General features: G+C 54.5%; 1 protein-coding gene and 2 long non-coding RNA genes across 4 annotated transcripts in view; 2 read left to right on the plus strand and 1 right to left on the minus strand.

The window, feature by feature from the left end:
• On the plus strand, positions 1 to 15,291 carry LOC123817497. Its single transcript, XR_006785435.1, has 4 exons — positions 1 to 58; positions 6,796 to 6,943; positions 14,133 to 14,258; positions 15,127 to 15,291. It is a non-coding gene; the product is annotated as an uncharacterized LOC123817497 (long non-coding RNA).
• The window catches only part of SP2 (Sp2 transcription factor), a 24,681-nt gene continuing 10,109 nt past the window's right edge, over positions 7,678 to 22,249 (minus strand). Inside the window, exons 2-7 of the mRNA XM_045837215.1 lie at positions 17,058 to 17,134; positions 15,298 to 16,272; positions 11,616 to 11,931; positions 9,877 to 10,051; positions 9,487 to 9,680; positions 7,678 to 8,888 (exon numbers count right to left, since the gene is read on the minus strand). Coding sequence (XP_045693171.1) covers positions 8,788 to 8,888; positions 9,487 to 9,680; positions 9,877 to 10,051; positions 11,616 to 11,931; positions 15,298 to 16,272; positions 17,058 to 17,134 — 1,838 coding nt within the window. The 3' untranslated portion in view covers positions 7,678 to 8,787. The remainder of the gene's footprint in view (positions 8,889 to 9,486; positions 9,681 to 9,876; positions 10,052 to 11,615; positions 11,932 to 15,297; positions 16,273 to 17,057; positions 17,135 to 22,249) is intronic.
• Positions 16,281 to 22,249, plus strand: part of LOC123817496 — a 6,605-nt gene continuing 636 nt past the window's right edge. The window contains exons 1-4 of one of the 2 annotated variants that reach the window (XR_006785434.1): positions 16,281 to 16,701; positions 17,327 to 18,392; positions 18,810 to 18,932; positions 21,552 to 22,191. This is a non-coding gene — a long non-coding RNA (uncharacterized LOC123817496). Of the gene's footprint in view, positions 16,702 to 17,143; positions 18,393 to 18,809; positions 18,933 to 21,551; positions 22,192 to 22,249 lie in introns of those variants that run through there. The other variant, XR_006785433.1, reaches the window with a different exon arrangement.

A 22,249-nucleotide genomic window follows, 5' to 3' on the forward strand; every position in this document is an offset into this window, starting at 1 on the left:
GGGGGAGGGAGCAGGGAGACAAGGAAATTCTGTCACCGCCGTTAATACGCACGTGGAGGTTTGTTAAAGATATAGGGACTGCTGCTACCCTAGCTGGGGTCGGGGGATGAGCCGCTAGGAGCTTGGAGGTAGTGATCAGTGTTAAGCGGCTGGCCCCTGGTAGGTGCCTAAAAGCGAGCCCAGTGCAGGAAGTACTCCCTAGATGGGAGGCTGGTGGCCTGGGAAAGACAAATGGAAAATGGAATTAGGGGCCGCACCCTGAGGCAAGGGGACATAGAGAAAGGGGCCATCTGGGTGAGGGGAAGAAATCGGTGCTTCAGAGCGGGAGAGGTTGAAGTGACTTGTGATCCTTCCAAAAAGGCGCTGTGTAGTAGTGTGTATGTGGGTTGTTGTTTTTTTTTGGGGGGGGGCGGGGGGGCGCAACTCTGGGGCTTGGGTAGGTGCAGTGGGGTTAGAAAGAGACTGTGGGGTGAGGAGGAAGACAGATGAATGGGAAAGGACAAGGAGGAAATTTACAATCAAGCTATTCCCAGACCAGGGCCATATTCCTCTTCCAGCTCTGAACCCCCCTCTCTCCAGCCTCGTTTCTTTCACCTCAGACCAGAGCATGCTCATGGCTTCCCCTCTCCTGGTGCAGCAGACTAGTCAGTGTTCAGGTAGGTGGGAAGGTGGCCACTGCCCCACCTCTCCTGGGCCTTCCTCCTGTTTGCTGGGTTCCCACTGCCTTTTTTTTTTTTTTTTAAGATTTTAATTTACTTACTTTTAGAAAGAGGGGAAGGGAGAGAGAAAGGGAGAGAAACATAAATGTGTGGTTGCCTCAAGTATGCCCCCTACTGGGGACCTGGCCAGCAACCCAGGCATGTACCCTGACTGGGAATTGAACTGGCAACCCTTTGGTTCGCAGGCCTGTGCTCAGTCCACTGAGCGACACCAGACAGGGTTGAGTTTCCCCTTTTTCACATTTTGCTGTTCCCAGACAGCTGGGGTCTGGTACCTTGGTCAACGCCAACCATAGCTGAGGGCATAGGAGAGTAAGTGGCTGTGCAAAGCCATTTCCAGGATGTCAGATGCAGGGCTGAGACATGGGAAACCTGTAAGTGCCCATTCCAGCTTTTATCTGGCCGGGGCAGCCATGGGTCAGGGCCTCTCTGTAGTCCTGGTTTCCACCGTCATCAGAAAGGCGAGCTGCAAGAGCCGTCTAGGCAGGCACCTCAGGACTGTGTCAGGTAAGGGAACTGCCTGCTTTGCCCAGGTGTCTGCATTATTGCTAAGCTTCCTAAGGCACTACATTAGGTCCCTATCACCCTTTATCATGTGCACAGAGCCTGTGCCAAATAGAGTCTGGATGACACATTTCTGCAAAGAAATAATACATGTCTCAGGGCTTAATAAGGGTGATCTATGGATTCTCTACTGGTTGGAATTGTTTGGTGCATTGATTTCCTCCATCAACGTGACTGAGAGAGTTGACTGGACTTTCTTTCTTGTTGAGGTTGTCTTCCCACAAATGAACGTTACTGTCCTCCCCTCCCTCCAAGCACCTGCACTTAAATCTGTGTATGTAGTCATCAGTGCCCTTCGATGCAGATAGTTTTGCTCATGGGTCAGTACTCTTAGCACTCCTGGGCTGGGCTACCCTAGGTCCAGGATCCCAGGGCGCCAAGACAAGGACCGTTTGAGTGGTTTGCTCAAAAGCCAAGAGTTTAGTACAGTTGACCCTTGAACAACGCAAGGGTTAGAGCTGCTGACCCCTCCCCAGTTGAAAATTCCCATATGACTTTTGACTCCCTCAAAAATTAACTACGAGTAAGTAGCCTACTCTTGACCAGAAGCTTTACCAATAACATAAACAGTTGATTGCCACATACGAGGAGGGACCAAAAAAAAAACTCCAGAATTTATTTATAAAAAATTGGGTATTTATTCTCACATGTTTTAAGTGTCAGTTGCCTTCAGAGTAAGCTCCATTTGATGCAATCCGCCTGTCGAGACTTTTTTTCCCCTGCTCAAAACAGTTTTTGAACTGATGGCTTTTAGGCTTCTGCTGTTTTTGTTTCACTTCTTCCACATCGGCAAAACATTTCCCTTTGTTGACTTTTTTCATATGGGGAAACAAAAGTCACCCAGGGCAAGATTGGGAGGTGGGACACAGGGAGTAATGCCAGTTTTGGTCAAAAAATGCTGAACACTCAATGCGGTGTGGGCACGTGTGCTCATAAATCAGCCATCATGAAATAGGCAACCTCATTGAAAGAGTCTTCAAAAAAAATTCATTGAAGCTGAACGCAGCCTCTCACAACAATGCCAGCTGGTACACTGATACAGAGGGGTTCCTATAACACCCCTTAGTGGGGGAAACCTGTACTACAAGGGGCCTGCCCTCCAGAAGATAATTCCAGTTTTTGGAGGGGGCTTCCCCTCAAATTTTATATGTTACATGAAAAAAGTAAAAGAAAATTTTATGGAGAAAAGCATAAATAAGGAAGAGAAAACACATAAACAGTATTGAGAAAACAATCTGTGTATAAGTGGACCCATGCAGTTCAAAGCAATATTGTTCAAGGGTCCGCTGTGTAGATATTTATTCATTCAGTTGACATTTGTTAAAGACTTCTTTTGGGCCCTGGCTGGCATAGCTCAGTGGATTGAGCGCGGGCTGGGAACCAAAGTGTCCCAGGTTCGATTCCCAGCCAGGGTACATTCCTGGGTTGCAGGCCATAGCCCCCAGCAACCGCACATTGATGTTTCTCTCTCTCCCTCTCTCTCTCCCTCCCTTCCCTCTCTAAAAATAAATAAAATATTTAAAAAAAAGAATTGGTAACACCTACCTTAAAATAAATTAAAAAAAAAAAAAAGACTTCTTTTGGGCCCGGTACTGAGCTAGGTCTGAGCATACTCAGAGGAAGATGGCAGGGTTCCCGCCCACGGGGATTTGTAGCCTGTTGGGGGCACACAGATCTGTAAGCCAAAGAGTTACCGGTGCTTCTGTGAAGAAATGGGGAGCAAGAAAGAGGAAGTGGTCTGGGGTTCCAGCAGTCAGGGACGCTTTGGTAAAGGAGCAGACACTTGATTTGTCTGGATGAGGACGTGTCTGCCAGGTGGACAGTGGGAGGGCCATGCCCAGAAGAGGGGACAGCGTGAGCGAAGGGCGGGTGCGGTGGGGAAAGGTGGCACCGAGGTAGGATGCTGCGTGAACGGGAGGTGAGGTCACAGGCCAGGTGGGTGCCCGGGTTAGGCTTTTACACGATTCTTCTTTATCCTGTGCTGCTGTCCAAACCGAGCGTCTGAATCCTGTTTTCTAAAGGCCAGCTGAGGGAAAAAAAGTAGATTCCAACAGCCTCTCCCATCCTTGGCAGTTAGCGAGGAAGCTTGCAACTGGTGGCCTTTTCGTATTTTTCCCTTTGTCTTGAAAATAATAAGTAGGCTGTGTTGCGCTTTTCGGCCGGGCGGGGTTTGGTGTCTGGATCACAAAACAGCCCCGTGGTGCTTTTACAAAGGGTAGGGGGCACTCCCGTCGGCTGGGCCTCTCCGGCTGTAACCTCAGCAAGGGCTTTTTTGCCTGGGTGGGAGAATTGAACTTTTTATGGTTACTGCTTTTCATTAAATATTTTGCCACCCTCCCCCCCACCCCAAGCTTTGTAAATTTATTAATCTTTTCTTGAGAGAATCTTAAATGAACAGAAAATATATTGCAATAGTTCATTGCACAAAAAGGCACACTGGTTTGTCCACGTGAAAGGAAGAGGCTGTGGGTGGGTCTGGAGCCTGTGCTTTGCTTGTTCCTTTCCGATGCTTTTGCATCGGAACTGAACTGTCTTTCAGTCTAATGGTTTGGTTGGGCTCTATAGTTCAGTTGTGGCTTAGTGGTTGTGTTTTGGGACCTGGTGACCAAGCGGATAGTGAGGGAGGTCAGGACTGGAGTGTTGTCTAAATGGAAGCCGGACCCTGGTGCCTGGGTGCATGGGTGGGTGGAGAAGGGGGGGTTGACTCACCAGGATGACCTCAGGTGACATGGGTGGTGCTGTTCACTGGGGTGGGGCATGTTGGAGGAGGGTGTCTGGGGTGGGGCGGGGGGCGGGGATGAAGTCACTACCCGGCCTGTGAAATGTGAGGGTTCATGGGACACTCATGTTTGGTTTGGCAGGATAATCACGTCTGGAGCTTAGGATAGAGGTCCGGGCTAATGAGACCTGTGTAGGTGTCACAAGCCACCGAAGTGGCACCTGAAGCCACAAGGGAGGATGAGAGTGTCTGGGAAAGGCAGAGGTTTCTGGGAGAGTTCAGGAAGACGGTGAGGGAGGGGAGAGGCCCAGGAGGACGGGAGCGATGCTGGTGGTATACAGCGCCCAGCTTTCCAGGAGGCTGAGGGCAGGCCGGGGGTCGATGTGCTGGGACCCCTAAAAGCTCAGGGATTCTCGGGCCCAGCCTCAGGGTGAACTCAGGACCCACAGAAGGGTGGGTACGTGGTGCTCTGCCAACAGATGCCCGAGTCCCCAGTGCGGTTATCAGAGGGCCCAGAAGAGGGATGGATGCAGAGGGGGCTGACTTTCACCCGAGCGTCCTGCCTGTGGTTGTGTGGTTGACCCCTCACACGAGCCTTGCATGTATGTGCTCACGGGTCACTTTGCAAATACATCCCGTGCTTTTCATACACATTCCCCTTTAGAGGCCTCTTTGTGGGATCCACCATATCATGGACTTTCTAGGGCTCCTTCTCAACATGCCGGCCAGGAAATGTGAATCTGTCATGTTTATGCATAAACTGCTGGGTTACGCTTCTCTGTAGCCGAGTGCTGGGCATCGTGAGTGGGCTTGGGGGTGGTTTGCACCTGGTGGGAGCCAGGCCAAGTGTCCTTGTTGGTTGGAGGGATGTCAAGCTTTCCCAGACTGAGTGAGGTCTGAAGGCATCAGTCTTAGCCCGGGCACCGGCTGCCTTGGTAGCCAGCGCGTGAGCCACAGGCCGAGGAAGGAGGCCTGATGGCGGGTTCCCAGGTAGGCCCAAAGGAGAGGACCTGGCGGCTTCATAGTTTTATTGAGAAATCTGGTTGGTCCTTGCCTTTGGCCTGCCCAGTGGTCATTTCCCATTTCCTCTTGCCCGGGATCCTCATGAACAAGCAGGTGTGTGACTCTCCTCTCCAGCCCCGATTCTCTGCCATTTCCCACCACGGTCTGCTTTCTTTTCACCCACACCCCTGTCCTTTCTTCCATCCTCCCAGACTCACTTCCTGCCTCTTCCACTCCCTGAGGACCCCTTCCCGAGGAAACCCAGCTGCTGCCTGTCCTGAGATGACGGTAGTTCTTTTAGTGGCTTTATCCCCGCCCCAAAGACCTCAGTCAGGTCATAATGGGTCTCAGAGGTCTGAGACAGTGTCTCACCCCGGGTTAGGTCCCCAGGACCCCACACCATGTAGGCCACAGCCACATCCACGAGCCAGGAGCCCCTGATGGGTCCCAGCACCTGAGATGCTGCAGGTGGCTCCCGTCGTCATACTCGTGTGGGGCCTCAGAGTGCCCTCAAAAGGTGATTGTAAAAATGGACTGAGTGGTTTGAAGGAAGTTCTGTTTGCTGGGTTGTTTTTTGTTTTGGGGTGTTTTTTTTTTTAGATTTTATTTATTTATTTTTAAAGAGAGAGGAAGGAGAAAGAGAGGGAGAGAAACATCACTGTGTGGTTGCCTCTTATGTGCCCCCTACTGGGGATCTGGCCGGCAACCCAGGCATGTGTCCTGACTGGGAATCGAACTGGTGACCCTTTGGTTTGCAGGCCAGCACTCAACCCACTGAGCCACACCAGCCAGGGCTGATTTTTTTTTTTAAAGGTACTTTGCCTGGACTTGCCTTCAGTATGAGGGGAACTTCCCCAGCCCCCTTTTCCTTCCAGCTTGTAATCCTGGGATCTGGGGTCGAAGAGCTGCTGTGTTGAGCATCACCGAGCAGACGGGAGGGGCAGGGCAGTGGCTTTGATGCAGAAGACCCTGAGGAGGGAACTCGGGCTGCATGGCCCCACACTCTCAAGCTGCTGGGAATAGTCTGCCCCCAAATTTCAACCAGGGCCCATCAGGTGTCCTGGGAGGGGGCTCTGGCCTTGGGTGAGCTTGGGAGGCATCGCACCCACAGCCCCCACCCCCTGCAATGCCAAGTCAATTAGGGGATGGGTTCCAGCAGATGAGGGCTGATATGCCACCAGGCCTCTCCATCCTGTCCTCATGCCATCCCTGGGCGGGGCAGAATACCTTCTCTGCCCCCTGTGTCATTCGGGCGGCCCGTGGCAGGCAGAGATGGCCGGGCTTCACTCTGAACCCGCCTCACTGGAGAGGGAAACCCCAAGTGTCGGCACTCAGTCCTGCCTCCTGGGGGCCGGCACCCACATCCTTTCCAGAGGAGGCCACGGAGTCAGGTCGGTTTCCGCAGTTGAAGCAGATGACTTGGAATCAGCTCTCAGGAAAGCCATTGGGGAACATATGGGGGAAAGAGATCAATTTGTTAATATTCCCCTTCCCTCCACCAATCCCAACTCAGAACTCCGCAAGGCAGTTTTCCAGTCGCACAGTCCACGTGTGAGGAAGAGAGAAATACTCCTTCTGCCTCCCGCTGCCGGTGCCGCGATGAGATGTAGGGCTGATGGGCTCATTAAGAGGCGTCTATGCCAGGGTAGGCTCAGGTGTTGGTCTGGTGTCACCCGAAGGACCTGCGTATGGGTAGGACGGGTCTCGGGCCTTCCTGCCTGTTAATGAAGACCCGACCGGGGCAGAGAATCCGTGACCCGTCTGAGATCCATCTCCCTCTTCTGTCTTTAGCTGGTGTGAGAGCGGACTGGCTTTAAGGAAGAGCTGTGTGCTTGCACACACAGGCCGCTGGTGACACAGGAGCGAGTAACGGGATGGACAGCCCACAGAGAGCCCTGTGGCGCAGGTCCAGCACGCCACCCTGGGCGTGCCCTTCCAGGTGAGTGAGAGGCATCGTGGCGTAAGCAGAGCACACGCTGTTCTCCCTCCAGCCCGACGCTCTCAGGCCCCCACCGGGGCACTGAGCTAGCTCGTCTCACGCTGCGCAGCTGCGCAGCCCTGACCTCCTGAGTGGCCCTGCTCCCCCTACACTCTGCACCTGCACATCAGGTCTGCAGCACTTGCTGGAATCAGCTCGCTGCTCTCCCCGGCGCTGGGGCGAGGGGCAGAAGAAAAGCAGAATCTCTTCGGTAGAGACGGATTCCTGGCCTGGCACTCCGCCCTGGGAAGGGATCTCGGCCCTTACGAAATTTCATTTTTCTCCCAACTTCTTGGCCTTCTGGACGTTACCGAGCCGAGCCCCTCTGGCTCTCTGTGCTCCTCACTAGCTAGCAGGCTCTGAGGCCAGAGCCTCTGTCCAGGGTCACAGTGGAGTGGAAGTAGTCTGCTGGTGAGGAGGACACCACTGTCACTTGAGTCCAAGCAGCGTGTGCCTGCTTCGGTCTGGCTCGCAGAGCCACTTCTGCTGGGCCCTGTCCCCCGGAGGTCCCACCCGGGTGCTCTGGGGGGTGTCGCCAAGGCCCTTCTCGGGTCTGGAGAGCAAGGCCCTGCCTTGGTCCCAGGGCAGGTCACTCTGGGAAACCAGGGCTCCCTCCCCGGAACCCCCCGTCCGAGCCCTCTGGGGTCACCGAGCCCTCTGGGGTCAGAGACAAAGGAAGCTGCACTGCCAACATGCAGATTTTGCCTCAGGCAACTAAATTTATTAGCAAGAAAAAATTTTGTCAGCCCAATGCTGAACAACAAAGTACATCGTTAATAAAGGATAACAAATCTGTCAATCATAAAACATACCTCAAGCAGTTACAACTAAAAATAAAGTTGGATTTTGTTTAATTTAAAAGCCTCAAAAATAACAAGCAATATGTTTTTAAACATGTAGTAGACACAATTGTCTATTATACAATATACACTGTACACAACTAGAGCTCGGGCCAGCAGGGCTGGGGGAGCTGAAGGGAGCGCGGCGGGTTCGGGGTGTGGATTCAAATTCGAGTTGAAATGCTGTGTCATTTAGAAAAGAGGATTGCTAGAGTGAGAAAAAAAATCCATATGCTCATCATTGCCCCCCAGAACCCTAAACTGAAAGCAGGCATGGGGGAGGCAAGTAACAAGGACAGGAAGGAGGGAGCAATTAAATAAAACGTCTTTAAAGCACACACAATACACAGTGTTCATTATCTGAAGTCGAGTATAAGGCAACGTTCTCCATAGAAAAGGGGTCAGGGAGTCCGTGGGCAGCTTTGTCTTTAAATAGAAAGTTGGAATGTGCTGGAGAAGAGTCGTGGCGGGGCTGGGGCCGGGGCCTGTGGAGTGCAGGCGGCCTCTCGGGCGCCTCAGGAGGTGGGTGGATGCCGTGGTGCCCTGGGTGCAGGGCCCGGAGCACCCGAAGTGGCCGGGGGCCAAGGAGGTGTGGGAGAGGAGGGCATGGCACAATGATGCGACTCGGGCAGTGTCAGGGGGTGGGGGGCTCACTTTGCTCCTCGACGGAGTGAAATTCATGTTTTTCCTTTGGAAATAAAGGTTCCCACTCGTCCTGGTTTAGAACGTCTCATTGGGCATAGCCAGTGTCCACGGTCTGGTGAGAGGGGAGGGCCAGGGCAGAGCCAAGGGGCTTCGGAAGGAGGCGAGTACGGGGCAGCAGAGCCCCTTCCTGGGGGGACAGCTGCGAAACAGGGGGGAGGGGCTGAGGGCGGGCCCAGGGCCGCGGCGGGCCTCCTCGCCCCCAGCAGCCCGGGCAGGACGCCGGGGGGATTGCATCTCCGAGGCTCCCCGCCCCCGTGGGCCTTACAAGTTCTTTGTAACCAGGTGGGTCTTGTAATGTTTGGTGAGGTGGTCACTCCTCATGAAGCGCTTCTGACACTGGGCACACTCGAAGCGTTTGTCCCCTGGGAAGAGGAGGAGCCCGTCACTCACAGAGCCCATTCACGGGCGTTGTCCCCGCCCCCAAAGAGGAGAAGCACACGTGACATCGAGCTTGTGATGTCAAAACAACAGTGACGACATCAGTGAGTAAAAACAGTGACACGATTTCAGGAAGTGATAGTAGGAAAGGTGGCGTGGGGAAGCAATTAAGAGGACGGACTTGGGAGCCAGAGGGCCCGCGTCCGAACCCGCCCCCACGGGTCACTGGCTGCGCGACCCGGCCCCCTCGCCAAGCCTCTGTGAACCGGGCATGACCAGAGCGCCCTCCCCAGAGTCCCACATGATCAAACGGGTCGGTCTGTGAAGAAGGAAACACCGAGACAAAGGAATGGCAGGAAAGCGGCCCCGGGCAGGCTGGGACCCCTGGAAGACAGGCTGCGGCTCTGGCTCAGCGCAGCAGCGCCCTGGCAGGCCCCGGAACCCGGATGTCTCGGGGGGCCATGCAGGGGGGGGGTGGAGGGAGAGGCTGGGGGCAGACCCGAGGGGGTGCAGACCTGCCCGGGGGGGGGGGGGTGAGGAGCCCTGTCTGGGTGGGAGTGTGCTGCCGGGCGGGGGACAGACCTGTGTGGGTGCGGGCGTGCCGCTGGAGTTCGTCGCTCCGCGTGAACCTCTTTCCACAGAAGAACCAGTTGCAGACGAAGGGCCGCTCGCCAGTGTGCAGGCGCACGTGGGCCCGCAGCAAGGACGTCTTCCGGAAAGTCTTGCCACAGTCGGGGATGTGGCACACGTGCTTCTTCTTGCCCTGCTCTCCAGACCTGGCCGTGGGGGGCGCGGTGGAGGGAAGGGGATGAGGAGTGAGGGGGGCAGGACAGGGTGCAGAGAGGGTGTGGGGTCAGGTCAGAGAGCATGGAGAGGCCAGTGGCCGGCGGCATGGGGCCGCTGCCTTGTCTGCTCTCGATCTGTGTCCCGGGAAGGGGGCGCGTGCCAGGCTGCCGGTCTGGCTCCAGTTACCTCTTGTCCCCATCCTTGCAGTTGGGACACGTGCAGGCCATGCGGCGCCGCTTCTCCCCGGGCTGGGCCTCTCCAGACAGGGCCTGCTCCATCTGCAGCTGGATCTGGGTGGGGCTCAGCCCGCTGATGGTCAGGTTGTTCCCGGACACGTTCTGCACCGTCAGCTGCTGCTGCCCTGTGGGGAGCCGGGGGGCGTGGTCTGCAGTGAGAGGCCTGATGGGGCAGAGCAGGGGCCTGATGCCCTCCTTCCCTTCTGCACGTCACAAGGGTGACCATTCGAGAGCCTGTTACATGCCGAGTGCCATTTGGGAGGCCTGAAACTCCTTCCACCTCCGTAACCCTGTGAGACAGGTGCTATCATCCTCCTCTCGCTGCTGAAGAAACTGAGGCTCAATACCCTGTCGAGGTCGCACAGCCCGTAAGTGGCAGAGCTCAGACCCGAGCCTCAGAGGCAGTGCGCTGCACTTCACCCCACCGGCCGGGTCGGCTTTCAGACGCCGCCCACGCATTTGAACTGGAAGGGTCTTGTCTCGGGCTGTCTCGAGGAGCGTTTCTTACAGAATGTCCTCCAGCCCTAGGGCCTTGTGAGACAGCAGCTCTGCTCTCAGCGGTCTCCAGGGATTTTTGTTAACAGGAGTGAGAGAACAGTTCTAAGGGCTCTGGGAAAAATCAAGTCCCCTAGGACTTGCATAACGCCTGTCAGAGCTGGGAGTGCCGCTGACCCCCTGCCAGCGTGCAAGCGCTGCCGCCCGGACGGGGCCCTTCGGCGAGCGGAGGGCTTGGCGGGGAACCGTTTCGCTAGGCAGCTACAACATTCCCTTGATGATCTGCACGGCTGCTTTCATGCCCTTAAGTGTTACCAAATATTCCCACTCAGCTAAAGTGGAGCACAAGCCACTCTTGCTGCCAAAGGCTCCCTCCCTTCTTTCCAGCCTTGACTCGGGCTGTCCTCATCCCGGGGGCCTTCCTCCGAGTTCCTTCACCCAGGGCCTCCCTGGAACATCCGTCTATGGTCTGGACCAAACTAACGTGCAGTTGCATGTCAGCTGGAGACTTTTCCTGAGTATATCTTATTTTCTCTACCATATTCAAGGTCTTCTACTGTCAGAGGGGGCCAACATACATCCTTTTTTTTTTTTAAGATTGTATTCTTTAGTCCTGGCTGGCGTAGCTCAGTGGATTGAGCACAGGCTGCGAACCAAAGTGTCGCAGGTTCAATTCCCAGTCAGGGTACATGCCTGGGTTGTAGGCCATGACCTCCAGCAACCACACATTGATGTTTCTCTCTCTCTCTCCTTCTCCCTCCCTTCCCTCTCTAAAAATAAATAAATAAAATCTAAAAAAAAAGATTGTGTTCATTTATTTTTAGAGAGAGGGGAAGGGAAGGAGAGAAACATCAACTTATGAGAGAAACAATGATAGGTTACCTCTCACATGCACCCAGCTGGGGGCCTTGTCCGCAACCCAGACATGTGCCCTGACTGGGGATCGAACCTGTGACCCTTTGGTTCGCTGGGTGATGCCCAACCCACTGAGCCATGCCAGTCAACATACACCTTAAACTGTCTCGCAGGGCTACCCTACGGGCCAAGTGGACATGCTTTAAAGCTGGCAGGGATGAGGCAAGCGCTAGGCAGTACCCTCGCCGTGTTACTGGGCAGCACGGGGCTGGCCCGCAGTTCCCACGTGAGGAGTGTGCAGGCACACCCCCCACACCCTGGCCCGGGGCCTTCTCTCACCGCCGGTGTTGGTGATGGTGACGGGTACGCCCTGGACCTGGACACCGTTGATGTTGATGGTGTGCATGGCCTGAGCTGCCGCCGCCAGCTGGGCTGCACTCAGGCTGATGATGCTCCCGGCAGGGGCGATCTTTGGCAGGGGACGCTCTTTCCGGAGAATTGCTGCTGAGTGTTTTTTGCTGGCCCCGCTCGGATGGGAAGCTCGGGACGCAGGGCTGTTACAAGTGGTGGCAGAGGTGGCCGCAGCTGCTGCTGGGGGGCTGCTGTCCTGGACTAGGACTGTCTGCACCTCACCGGAAGGCGTACGGATGTAGACCTGGGAGGGACCAGAGGGAAAAAGTCAGTGTCCCAGTAGCAACTGGGCTCCTAGCACCTTTCGGAGAGGGCAGCGTCATCTCCCTGCCCACGTGATAAGTGGGAGTGCCCCTCTGTCTGCCCAAGTCGTCTCCGACCTGCCCAAACCTCCATACGTCCATGCCGACGCCCACCAAAGGTCTCATGGCATCCCTGTGCTAAGCTGGCAAACAGTGGCTGTTGATTTGAAACCACACATTTAATTTATTTAGCAGGGAAAAAGAGAAATGCCAAATCTCAGAACTGGAGAATCAGAAGGCAACTAAACGATGACTTCACAAAAGACACAATCACTGTGAAATGAATGAGGACAGCTCTTTTCTTAACTTGGAGAAAAGGCTTTTCTCCAGTTCAGATGGGCAAAGATGGGGAAAGAAGACGCACCGCTCACTGTTGGTGGGACAGCAGGGGCACAGGCACTCGCTCTCCTGTCAGGAGTGGGGTGTGGAGTGAGTATCTAGGCTCGCTGGAGGGAACTTTGGGAGTCTGCATCGGAAGCCTTAAAAATGTGCGTGTCAGAGCCTGATGGGGTAAGGAGGGCCTGGGAGGGCCGCGGCGGCCGTGGGAGCCGGTCCCGTGCACGGGAGCTGACCCGGACAGGACATACATTAAGGACAGTGGGAGTGAGGATCGCACTGTCAGAGAAGGGAGCCACAAACACGGGAGGAACGAAAACTAGGACAAACCCCGTGGTGCTGGGTGGGAATTAGAGGTCTTGGTAAAAACTCTTGGGTTTATCTGTTTATCTATATATCTATATCTATATGCACCTATCAGATAGATAGAAAGACAGAGAGAGAGAGAGAGAGAGAGAGAACAGAAAGAGGGCATTAATGGAAAAACCAATAACATCCAAAACTAGTCTGGGAGTGTGGTTGACAGTAATGTCCGGCGTCGGTTTCTTAGTGTTGACGAACGCACCCTGGCGTTAAGATGCCTAACAATGGGGGCGCCAGGGACAGACACACCGCACCACCACCGCAGACTTTCTGTAAACACAGACTTACTCTAAAGTAAAGTTTCACAATCTCTACCATAGTCCAAGGTATCAGAACAAGTGGGCAAAGGTCTGATGAGGAATGGGGTCTTGACAGTCTCCAAGCGACACTCCTGGGGAACGAACACACACACACACACACACACACACACACACACACACAGCCGGCATCCAGTCTTGAGGAAACGTCGCAGAAACCTAAACTGAGGAAGATTCTACAAAATGAACGGCCTGTAGCGTGTGAAGACGGAGGCACTGCTCCAGACTAAGAGATGAAGGAGACACGATGACAACACGCAGTGGGTGGCAGTGGGCGAGAAACTGCTGCCACAGAGGAGTTACTAGGAAAAGCAGCGAGCCCTGAACGGGTCTCTGAATTAAGACATCTGCGTGTCTCACCGCTCATCTCCCACGTCCAATGGCCGTGCAGTTGTTGTGTGGAAGGTCCCGTGTGTAAGGATTACACACTTTCCATAAAACGTTTGGTGGCAACTTATGCTCCAATGGTTCAGGGGAAAAATTCTTTGTAAAAAAAAAAAAATCCTGCTGTGATTGCGACGGGGGTTATTTTTGATTCCTAAATTATGTAGGGCCGTGTTCCTCAGTTAAAAGCCAACGAACCAATCTCAGGTCATCCCAACATACAAATCTCATCTCCAGTGCTCCGGTGTGTGCCCTTTTGAAAGTCACTGCTACTTTCTGTGTGTTTCAAGTCTCTGTTACCAGAACACGTCCCGCTCACCCCTCGGAGCAGGGACCCGCAGCCTCTCCCTGCAAAGGGCGGGCAGGGGATGTGGCGTGCTCTACGGGCCGCAGGGCCGCTGCCTTGGAGAGCACAGGCTGCACTCCTGGGCGTGTCTCAGCTTCAATGGTCACGCCTTAAGCTTTCTTTATAAAAACAGACGGGTGGGCCAGGCTTGATCTGAGGGCTGTGGACTGACAATCTCTGATGCAGAAAACAATAGATTTTTAAAAAAAATGTGCATATCCTTTGACTTACTTTTAGGAATTTACTTAGCTCTAAGGTTGGAAACAGCCTAGATACACAGTTAGAAGAGTATTAGCTGTACAGTAGACAGGCACCTGAGGATAATGGAGAACTGTGTTATCATTAAGAAATTATGTTGTAGCTAAACCTTTCTCCATCTGTATAATTACTTCCTTAGGGAGCCCTGGGTTCAAACCCTGCCTCCGCCAATCTTCAGACCCAGAACCCCAGGAGAGGGAGGGGAGGCGCCGCTGAGGACGTGTGCACCTGGGAGGGCGTCATCACCCCGTTCTCCATCTGCAAGGTAGGCTTGAGAATGGAACCTCGCGGGTATTGTAATAAGTGAATTAAATAATTTAGAAGAAATCACTTGGCGATACCTAGTGTGCCGGGAGGGAGGAGGCATCTGAGGCCAGGCTCCCCCGACTTCATGCCCACAGCTCAAACCCAAGGGCGGGCGCTCCTCCCCCCGGCAGACCGCCCGACTTCCTGCTGTGACTCACTGGTGCCCAGAGCTCTCTGCAGATGACTAGATTACCGATTCCTCGAGGGCAGGAGCTGTTTTTTTATATTTTAAAAAATCCCTGTCCTCAATTTTAGTGGTAGCACCTGCCACACGTGAGACACGATGAGTCAAGGTGGAAAAGATGGAGACGAGTTTGGGGTGGGAAACGAGCTCAGTCCCGGTCCCTGTCACCCGTGCACTGTGAGTGAGGTCTGGGCACCCTGTGCCTTCTCTGGGCCCTGGGTCTCTTGCCCGCGCCAGGGGCATGTCGTGGGCACACATGGCGAGTAAAGCCTACCTCGTGGAGCCGAGCATCAGAGCATCTCAGCGAATGCCAAGGAGAGGAGCGGGCTCGCCAGGGTCCCCGTCCCGGGTGACCAGCCTGAATGTGCCCCCGTCCCTGGGCTCGTCTGCTGCTTCCTGTTTCCCCTCGTCATCAGCAACAGTCAGCGTTTGTCTCGCAGTCTCACTTCACATCGGATTCTATGGTTCTGACTGGGATTTTTTTCATTCCTGCTACTGTTTTCAGTATGTCATTCTCTAATACCAAATACATTTTATTATTAAGAAGTAGGTATCTATCCCCTCCATACCCCCTAAAAGACCCCCATAAAGAAAAAGGGGGCCAAAACATAGGTAATAGGTATGTTGCGTCTGATTTCTACAGAAGTGGCCGCGCACCGCCCACCCCAAACGATACTGACTCCCAACATTCGGATCGCACTGGGAGATGCCTCAGCATCATCTTGGAAAGCAAGCTGGACAGGATGGAGCGCTAGCCAGTCGGGGCTGAGGAGGAGGAGGAAGAGGAGGCAGGTGCAGAGGGTGTGCGTGGTACCTGAGTAGACGTCGGCTCAGCCGTCTGGATCTGAAAGTTCTGGGAGGGCTTCTGGGGGACAGTGGGGAGGGTGGCAGACGCCGCCTGCACCACCCTCAGGGCCTGCTGGGGGATCTGCACCACCTGCTGCTGCTCGGCCTTGGGGGGCACCACCTGGACCTGCTGCACCACGGCCGGCTGGCCCCCGCCAGGGCTCTGGACGATGAGCAGGTTGCTCCCTGCCTGGATGATGTTGTCCGCCGTGGTCTCGATCAGCACCGTCTCCACCTGCTCGGCCACGGCCACGGAGGGCTGGGAGGCAGGGAGACTCTTCTTCCTGGCTTTCTTGTTAGTCTTGGACAGCGGAGTGGGGGGGCTCTCCGTGAGGAGCTGCGTGGGGGCCCCGGTGTCGCTGGTGTTCATGAGGTTGTTGACAGGCAGAGTGAGGGTCACGTTGCCACCCCCTCCTGTCAGCTTCACCACGTTGGCCCCGCTCTGCATGGGAGTGGTCGTTGTACTCGACTTCTGGACAGGGGCTGGCTTGATGGGGACAGGCTTGTGACTGGACGGCGACGGGGTGATGATGGCTTGGTTGGTGCCGGGGATGATCTGGATCTGGTTGGTGAGATTAGGCTGCACTTGGATGGTCTGGGAACCGCTCGCCTGAATCTGGGAGACCGCCTGGTACTGGATGCTGGCATTCGACCGGGTCCCTTTGCTGATCATGGTGGGGTTCTGAATGGCAAACACCAGCTGACCGCCAGGGTAGGAGGCGCTCAGCTGTGAGCCCTGAATCTGAAGTATGTTTCCTTTGGATGACAAGATTCCAAAGCTGTTCTTGCCGGGGCTGAGAGGGAGCGGGGCAGGTTTGATAGGGACGAGCTTCCGTGGGGTGGGCTGGGGGGGCGCAGGAGGTGTCACTGCAGCCTCAACAGCCGGAGGCCCGATTTTGCTACATGTTGCGGCGAGCAGGGCTAAGGGAGACGGCTGGGAGTCCTGCAAAACACCGAGTGCGGAAACGGGGTTAGGCGTGAGGGCCCGCTGCCCAGCACCCTCTGCCCGTTCCGATCCTCCCCTTTCGGCAGGCCCCTCCCCACTTCTGTGGCAGGCTGGGTGCCAGCGTCCTCCCCTGCGGAGGTGCTATCCCCCCTGCTGGGTTCTCCACTGAGTTAAGGGAAAAAGGGGAGGGCATGTCTTTCTCAGGGAGCACCCCTAAAGCACACCATGACAGGTTGAATTAGCAGCATAAACTGACCACTTACTCCCCCTCCCCGGGCCTCGTTTCTAACAGGGACACACAACCACCCTCAGCTCTTGGAGTTCTGTTGGCCTGTCACAGGGGTTCAGGGATCCCCAATTCCTCGACTGAGGAAGGCAAGGAGGGAAAGCATAAAGGAGGGGCAACAAGAGGAATCAACCCTCTGGGTGAGTGTTTCCGAGTGCGTGGGACAGGACTTCATTGACCACAGAGGGCTGTTCTTTTGAGGCTACAGGGAGACTTGGGGGGGGGGGCGGGGGACACATGCTCTATTCTCCTTATACAGTCAGTCAGCGGGTTCTGGTGGACGGGACCAGAGTTGAATCCTGCTTTTCGCCCCTGACCCAACTGTGGCACCTCGGATTAAGTGGCCATGGCTCCTCAGTTCAGAAACAGTGGATAACCGAACCTTCCCTGGCTTACATCCCGGGGTATTTATAGTGAGTGTTCAGTTGTGGCTGAATGGCCGCTCCAGTGGGTCCTTCCAGCCTGATGCAGCCCCGCGCCCTCGGAGCCCACTCACCTGGGTGGTGGAGGCAGCGGGCTGCAGGTAGTCGCTGGGACTGACGGCGGCAGTGGCGGCCATGCTGGTCTGTGGATCTGCCGGGAGAAAAGAAGGTAATGCACAAGATGCCAAAACAGAACCCAGACCCACGTGTCTCAGATTTTCTTTCTGTCTCTGTTTGCTGCTGCTTCTCCGAGAGAGGCTGACGACCTCTCCCCACACTCACCCCACCTGGGCCTAGCAGCTCCGCACCTGGTCTCAGTACACACCCCGCCCCCTCTCCGCAGACTCAGCCATCCACGGCTGTGAGGACAGCTGGTCCTGTCTTCCCTGGACTGTCCCCTCCAGCCATCATCAAGCCTGAGATAACACGAAGAGGCTGAGATTATAGCAGGAGGAGCTTCAGTAACTGAACGCCACCGCCCAGGGAGCCCTCTCTGCAGGGCATGCTGACTCCCCCTAGCAAGGTCGGAACCCCTGTACGCTGGGTGGCAGGGCCCTCCAGCGTCAACCCAAACTTCCTGCTCAGTGCTGCTGTCTCCAGGTGCCAAGCCAGCCTGGGACAGAAGCCTCACTCAGTCAGGGTCCCTGACAAGGAGGATGTCCCCACTCCCGCCCCATGAGAAAGTCTGGGGTCTTTTACGATTGCCTCTACCCCAGAGGCCCGACGCCCACCAGTACTGGTCCACAGCAGATGGAGAACTGCTTTACGTGCATTTACACTTGAACGCAGGACAGTGGGTGCGGGCCATACTAGGTGTCGCCTAGTTGGCCCCGTAGGTATCATCAAGACTAGGAAGCTAATCACTGAATATTATGAGAATGAAAATAGAGTAAGTGCTATTTTTGCTTAAATGTGTATATATTTTAATATATGAATATAGTAGAAAAAAGTCTTAACATGCTAAAATGTTAAAAAACCATTAGAGCTTGGTGGTTGAATTTTGCTTGACTTAGAAGAATTTTTACCTTGTTTTTCTGTATTTTGTCATTTTCTCACAGTAAATGTATTCTACTGTACTTTTCTTAAATAAAGAACAATAAAGAGTGTGGAGGAAGCAACAAGGGGAACCTCTCACCTCTGCCCTGAGATAAGTGGAACGCAGGCGCAGTGGAAACCGTGAGAGCTGGGGGACAGAACCCATGCCATCTCGGCCCACAAACCACTACAGAAAAGCACACGGGCAGAGCCTGGCCTGTGTCCGAGACCTTTAGTTTTTCTTTTCCTTTTTTTATGAGGGAAAGTCCATTTTGAAAGTCACAGAGGTGGAAGAAGTAATCCACAGAAGACTGGGCTCAGGAAGCGAGTTCCAGAGGCAGGAGGAGGGCCCTTGGAGTGCAGGAGAGAGGAAGGTAAAGGAGCCGTGCCCACGGGGAGGAGGAGGGGGCGGGAAAGGCGGGCGTGCCCCGGGGGGGTGGGGGGAGCAGCCCCAGGCCTTTAGAAGGCAGATTTCAGGAAGCACTGAAACGATAAGGGCGCTCCTTACTTCAGAGGCTCAACAAGGCAGAATGACTCATAGGGCCTCGAGCCCCTGCGGGATATCTGGTCCAGAAAAGGACAGAAGTTGGGGAGAAAGTGGAACCAGTTAATCCTGGCTGGCCTCTGGCTGATCTCTCTATTGGAAGAAGATTCCTAAATGGGAAAAAGTGCAGGCAAAGGAGGCACTGAAGCCAGGGCAGGGGATGGATGGGTAAGAAAGCACACCTGTGCCTTGAAAGCCCGAATGGTTCCCAGGTCCTAAGGCCACACAACCTGCACTCCACTTGCAGAGCGAGCGAGGAGCCAGAGGGCACTCTGAGCAGCACCCGGAGTACAGGGGGACCCTGAAATAACAAGTAACTGTACAGCAAACACCCCAGAACACGTGACTGTACGGCGCCACAATCATGGGGGTAAGGAAGCAGTGATCCTCGGGAATACGCTCGGGGGTGCTAAAAACCATCCAGGCTGAACTACTGTTTTACGAGGGTTGGGGGGGACGCATCAGGAGAAAGGCCTACAGTGCACATTTTCCTTCAACAAGGCACCTGACTGAAATTTTTATAATATATTTTTTAAAGATTTTATTTATTTACTTTATACAGAAAGGGGAAGGGATAGAGGGAGAGGAACATCAATGTGTGAGAGAGAGGGCGACTGGCTGCCTCTCGCACGCCTCCAACTGGGGAACCGGGGCCACAACCCAGGCATGTGCCCTGACCAGGAATCGAACCTGCGACCTTTGGTTTGCAAGCCAGTACTCAATCCACTGAGCCACCCCAGTCAGGGCAAATTTTTGTAATATTTTTATGAACATGAAAGGAAGATACTGCAGGCAGGATGACAGGCTCATCTGGGGGCTAAGCCGGACATGCCTGCACCCAAGCTCTGAGATCCGTGCTGTCTCAGATTGCTGCCCCGCCCCCCCCCCCCCAGCCCACTGTCCACCAGGGCACCTCAGGCTAGGGATGGGTCCCAGGACCCAGGCCTGTGGGCCTCTCCGTGGAGGCTCACACTTTCTCTACCAGAATGTCTTATTCTTGTTTTCACTGCAAAGATCATCTTCTAAAAAAGGACAAATACTAGAGAGCACCCCCAGATCTGCACATTTCGGGGCCCGTGTGTTTACAGCTGTATCAGTGCCGAGTGGCACCCCTCTCACTGCGTGGGCTAATGAAGGCAACGGAATTCTGCACAATTAACTCATGATGCGTCGGTGCGACGGGAGGGATGACAGCTCCCCAGCAGCGTGGGCAGGCGGTGTCTGCACACCAGACACTGCGAGGTGGGCGTGCGGAAGTCACGGAGCCCAGGGTGTCAGGTCCGCGCTGCACTTACGCTGACGGCAGCGAGTCAGGTTCCAGCCAATGTCGCCCTCACAGAGTGGTGCGGCCAGTTTGAATTTTACTGGCTTTTTGGTAGCTATTCAATTAATTTTAGAGGAGCTAGATCACTGAGTTGATACACAGATTTATGTGTGTACATAATTAAGTTGTAGTGTTATAATGAAAACAGTCTCAGTTGACTCAAAAACATTTTTTTCTTTGGAAAAGTGCTCAAACTATTCAGACCATCAACCACGGTTATACAAACACAAAATACCCAAAGACCCAGGGCACACGCACACCCACAAACACACACACACTCACACACCTCCCTGCCCCGTGCTCACGCAGCAGGTTTCCGGAAACAAAATCTGCCCTTACTACATGTGAGGGGCTGATATTTTTCTATTCTCTTTCGTGTTTTTAAACACTGGTTTTATGCCCGAGAAGCTGGAAGATGACGCTTTAGAGCAGTCTAACCACCTCCCAGCTTTGGGAAACCCCAAGGACCTCGCAGGCAAGTTCAGCCTGCAGATGTCACAAGACCGAGGAGGACTGCAAACACAGCGGGAGTCAGCACTGGGTCCACGGAGACCTTAAGGGACTGGGGTGTGCAGGAGGCCCCAGGTCTCAGGGAGAATCCGCCCCACGCCGGCCCTCTGTGGGGAGTCCGGGGCACTCCCCTCCCAGCCCCCACCGCCCCGTCCTGTCCGACGGGGGGTGGGATGTGATCCTCGGGATTCCAGGAGGCGCCGGCAATTGATATGAGAGGCATTAAGCACACAGTGGGTAATCAGTAAATGGTGGCTTTAAACTTTGAAGTTGAATAAATTCTGCACTTAAGATTTTTTTTTTAAGTCACATGTATACAGAACAGGAAGACAGAGCTTAATAGTGAGTCATATGAAAAAGCCCCAGTGGTTTTAACTCAAAGCTAAATGGGAGCCAGCAGAATCTAGACGCGGTTGCCAAAAATGCTACTGCAATCTTGGGCTGCGTTTCCAAAAAATTCAGTCACAGGAGAAAAAGAATAGTCCTAGTGTGTTCTGCACACTTGGGCCACATCTGGAGGGTCAGGTTCCATCCTGGGGGGTGCTCTGGAAGGGGGCGGGACCTGCCGGGGAGCTGGTCCGGAGGACGGCAGCGGTGACGGGGATGCAGAGCAGCCACCGTCACCAGGGTCTTTGTTCCACCCGTGGGCTCAAAGGGTGGAACCAAAACTTCAGGGAAGAAATTTCAAGAAGGCAGTTTTCAGGTTAATACAGGGAAAGCGTTCAGAAGATACAATCAGTTGCCTTTTGAAGTGATGTTCTCCCTTCCCTGGGGCCATTTAACCAGAGGCAGAATGTGTGTCCGCCAGAGCCGGGGTGTCCAGGGTGGAGGGGTGGACACTTGGCCTGAATCACCTCTAAGATTTTTACAATTCTCAGACCGTGCTACTGATGAGAACACAAGATGAAAACAAAGGCCCCTACACACACACGACGAGTTAGTCGCTGGCAGGCCTGGGAAGGGAAGGCAGAGGCTTTCCCGGGGGGCTCCCTGGGCTCGGGCTCACTTAGCGAAAACTGGTGAGTGACCCTCCCGCAGACATCTTCTGTTGTGGAGCGGAAGGACATCAGCACAGGACGGAGCGCCAAGGAAATGAAAACTGGCCGTGAGCCTCTCACTCATCGCCCTTCCCCATCTCCCTCTGTCCCTCCGCAGTTGTTACTCCGCTGGACTCAAACCGCGGGGAGGCTGGGCTGGGCTCTGAGTGAGCCTTCCGTTGGAAGCGACAGCACAGTTGACTGAAGTGAGCTGCAGCCTGCTGGCGCCCCCCGTCGCACCGTTTCAGTGGGGTCTCATTTCCCTCCCCAGCTGGCTCTCGAGATACTCCTCTAGGCTGCAAACCAGCATTTGTAAGTACTTCTCCCGGGACCACTCAGAGTTTTGTGGCCCCTGCGCTGCGGACCTGGGCAGCCAAAACCGAGACCCACCGATCTCCCTGCCATGGTACCCTGAGATGAACAGAGCTGCACCCTCAAACTGACCACGCGAGGGAAACGAGAAGCATTTCCCGTTGGTGTTTGGAAATGAAAAGTGGCTAAGAAATGGCGCAGGTACGGAACTACAAGATTGTGATCAAAGACTTTAGAACCTCATTAACTCGGAAGCTTATATTTAAACTGTGTACTCTGGACCTACATTGTGCTGAGCTTCTCCTTTGCGTGGAGGCTGCAAAGGGACTCTCAGGCAGTTATGTACCGTAACTGTGTTACACCACTTCCACCGTTTTAACTGGGCCATTTGCCCTTTCCAGCAGCTTATGTCCAGTCACTGAGACCGACATTCAGCAACAACACTGGTAAGGCGGATGGCTGCATGTTCTTGGAAGAAAAGGAAGCATTTCTTTCAGAGTTCTG

This window comes from Phyllostomus hastatus, unplaced genomic scaffold, assembly GCF_019186645.2.
Source record: "Phyllostomus hastatus isolate PE091 unplaced genomic scaffold, TTU_PhHast_1.1 phas_contig_210, whole genome shotgun sequence".
In the NCBI taxonomy this organism is placed as follows: domain Eukaryota; kingdom Metazoa; phylum Chordata; class Mammalia; order Chiroptera; family Phyllostomidae; genus Phyllostomus; species Phyllostomus hastatus.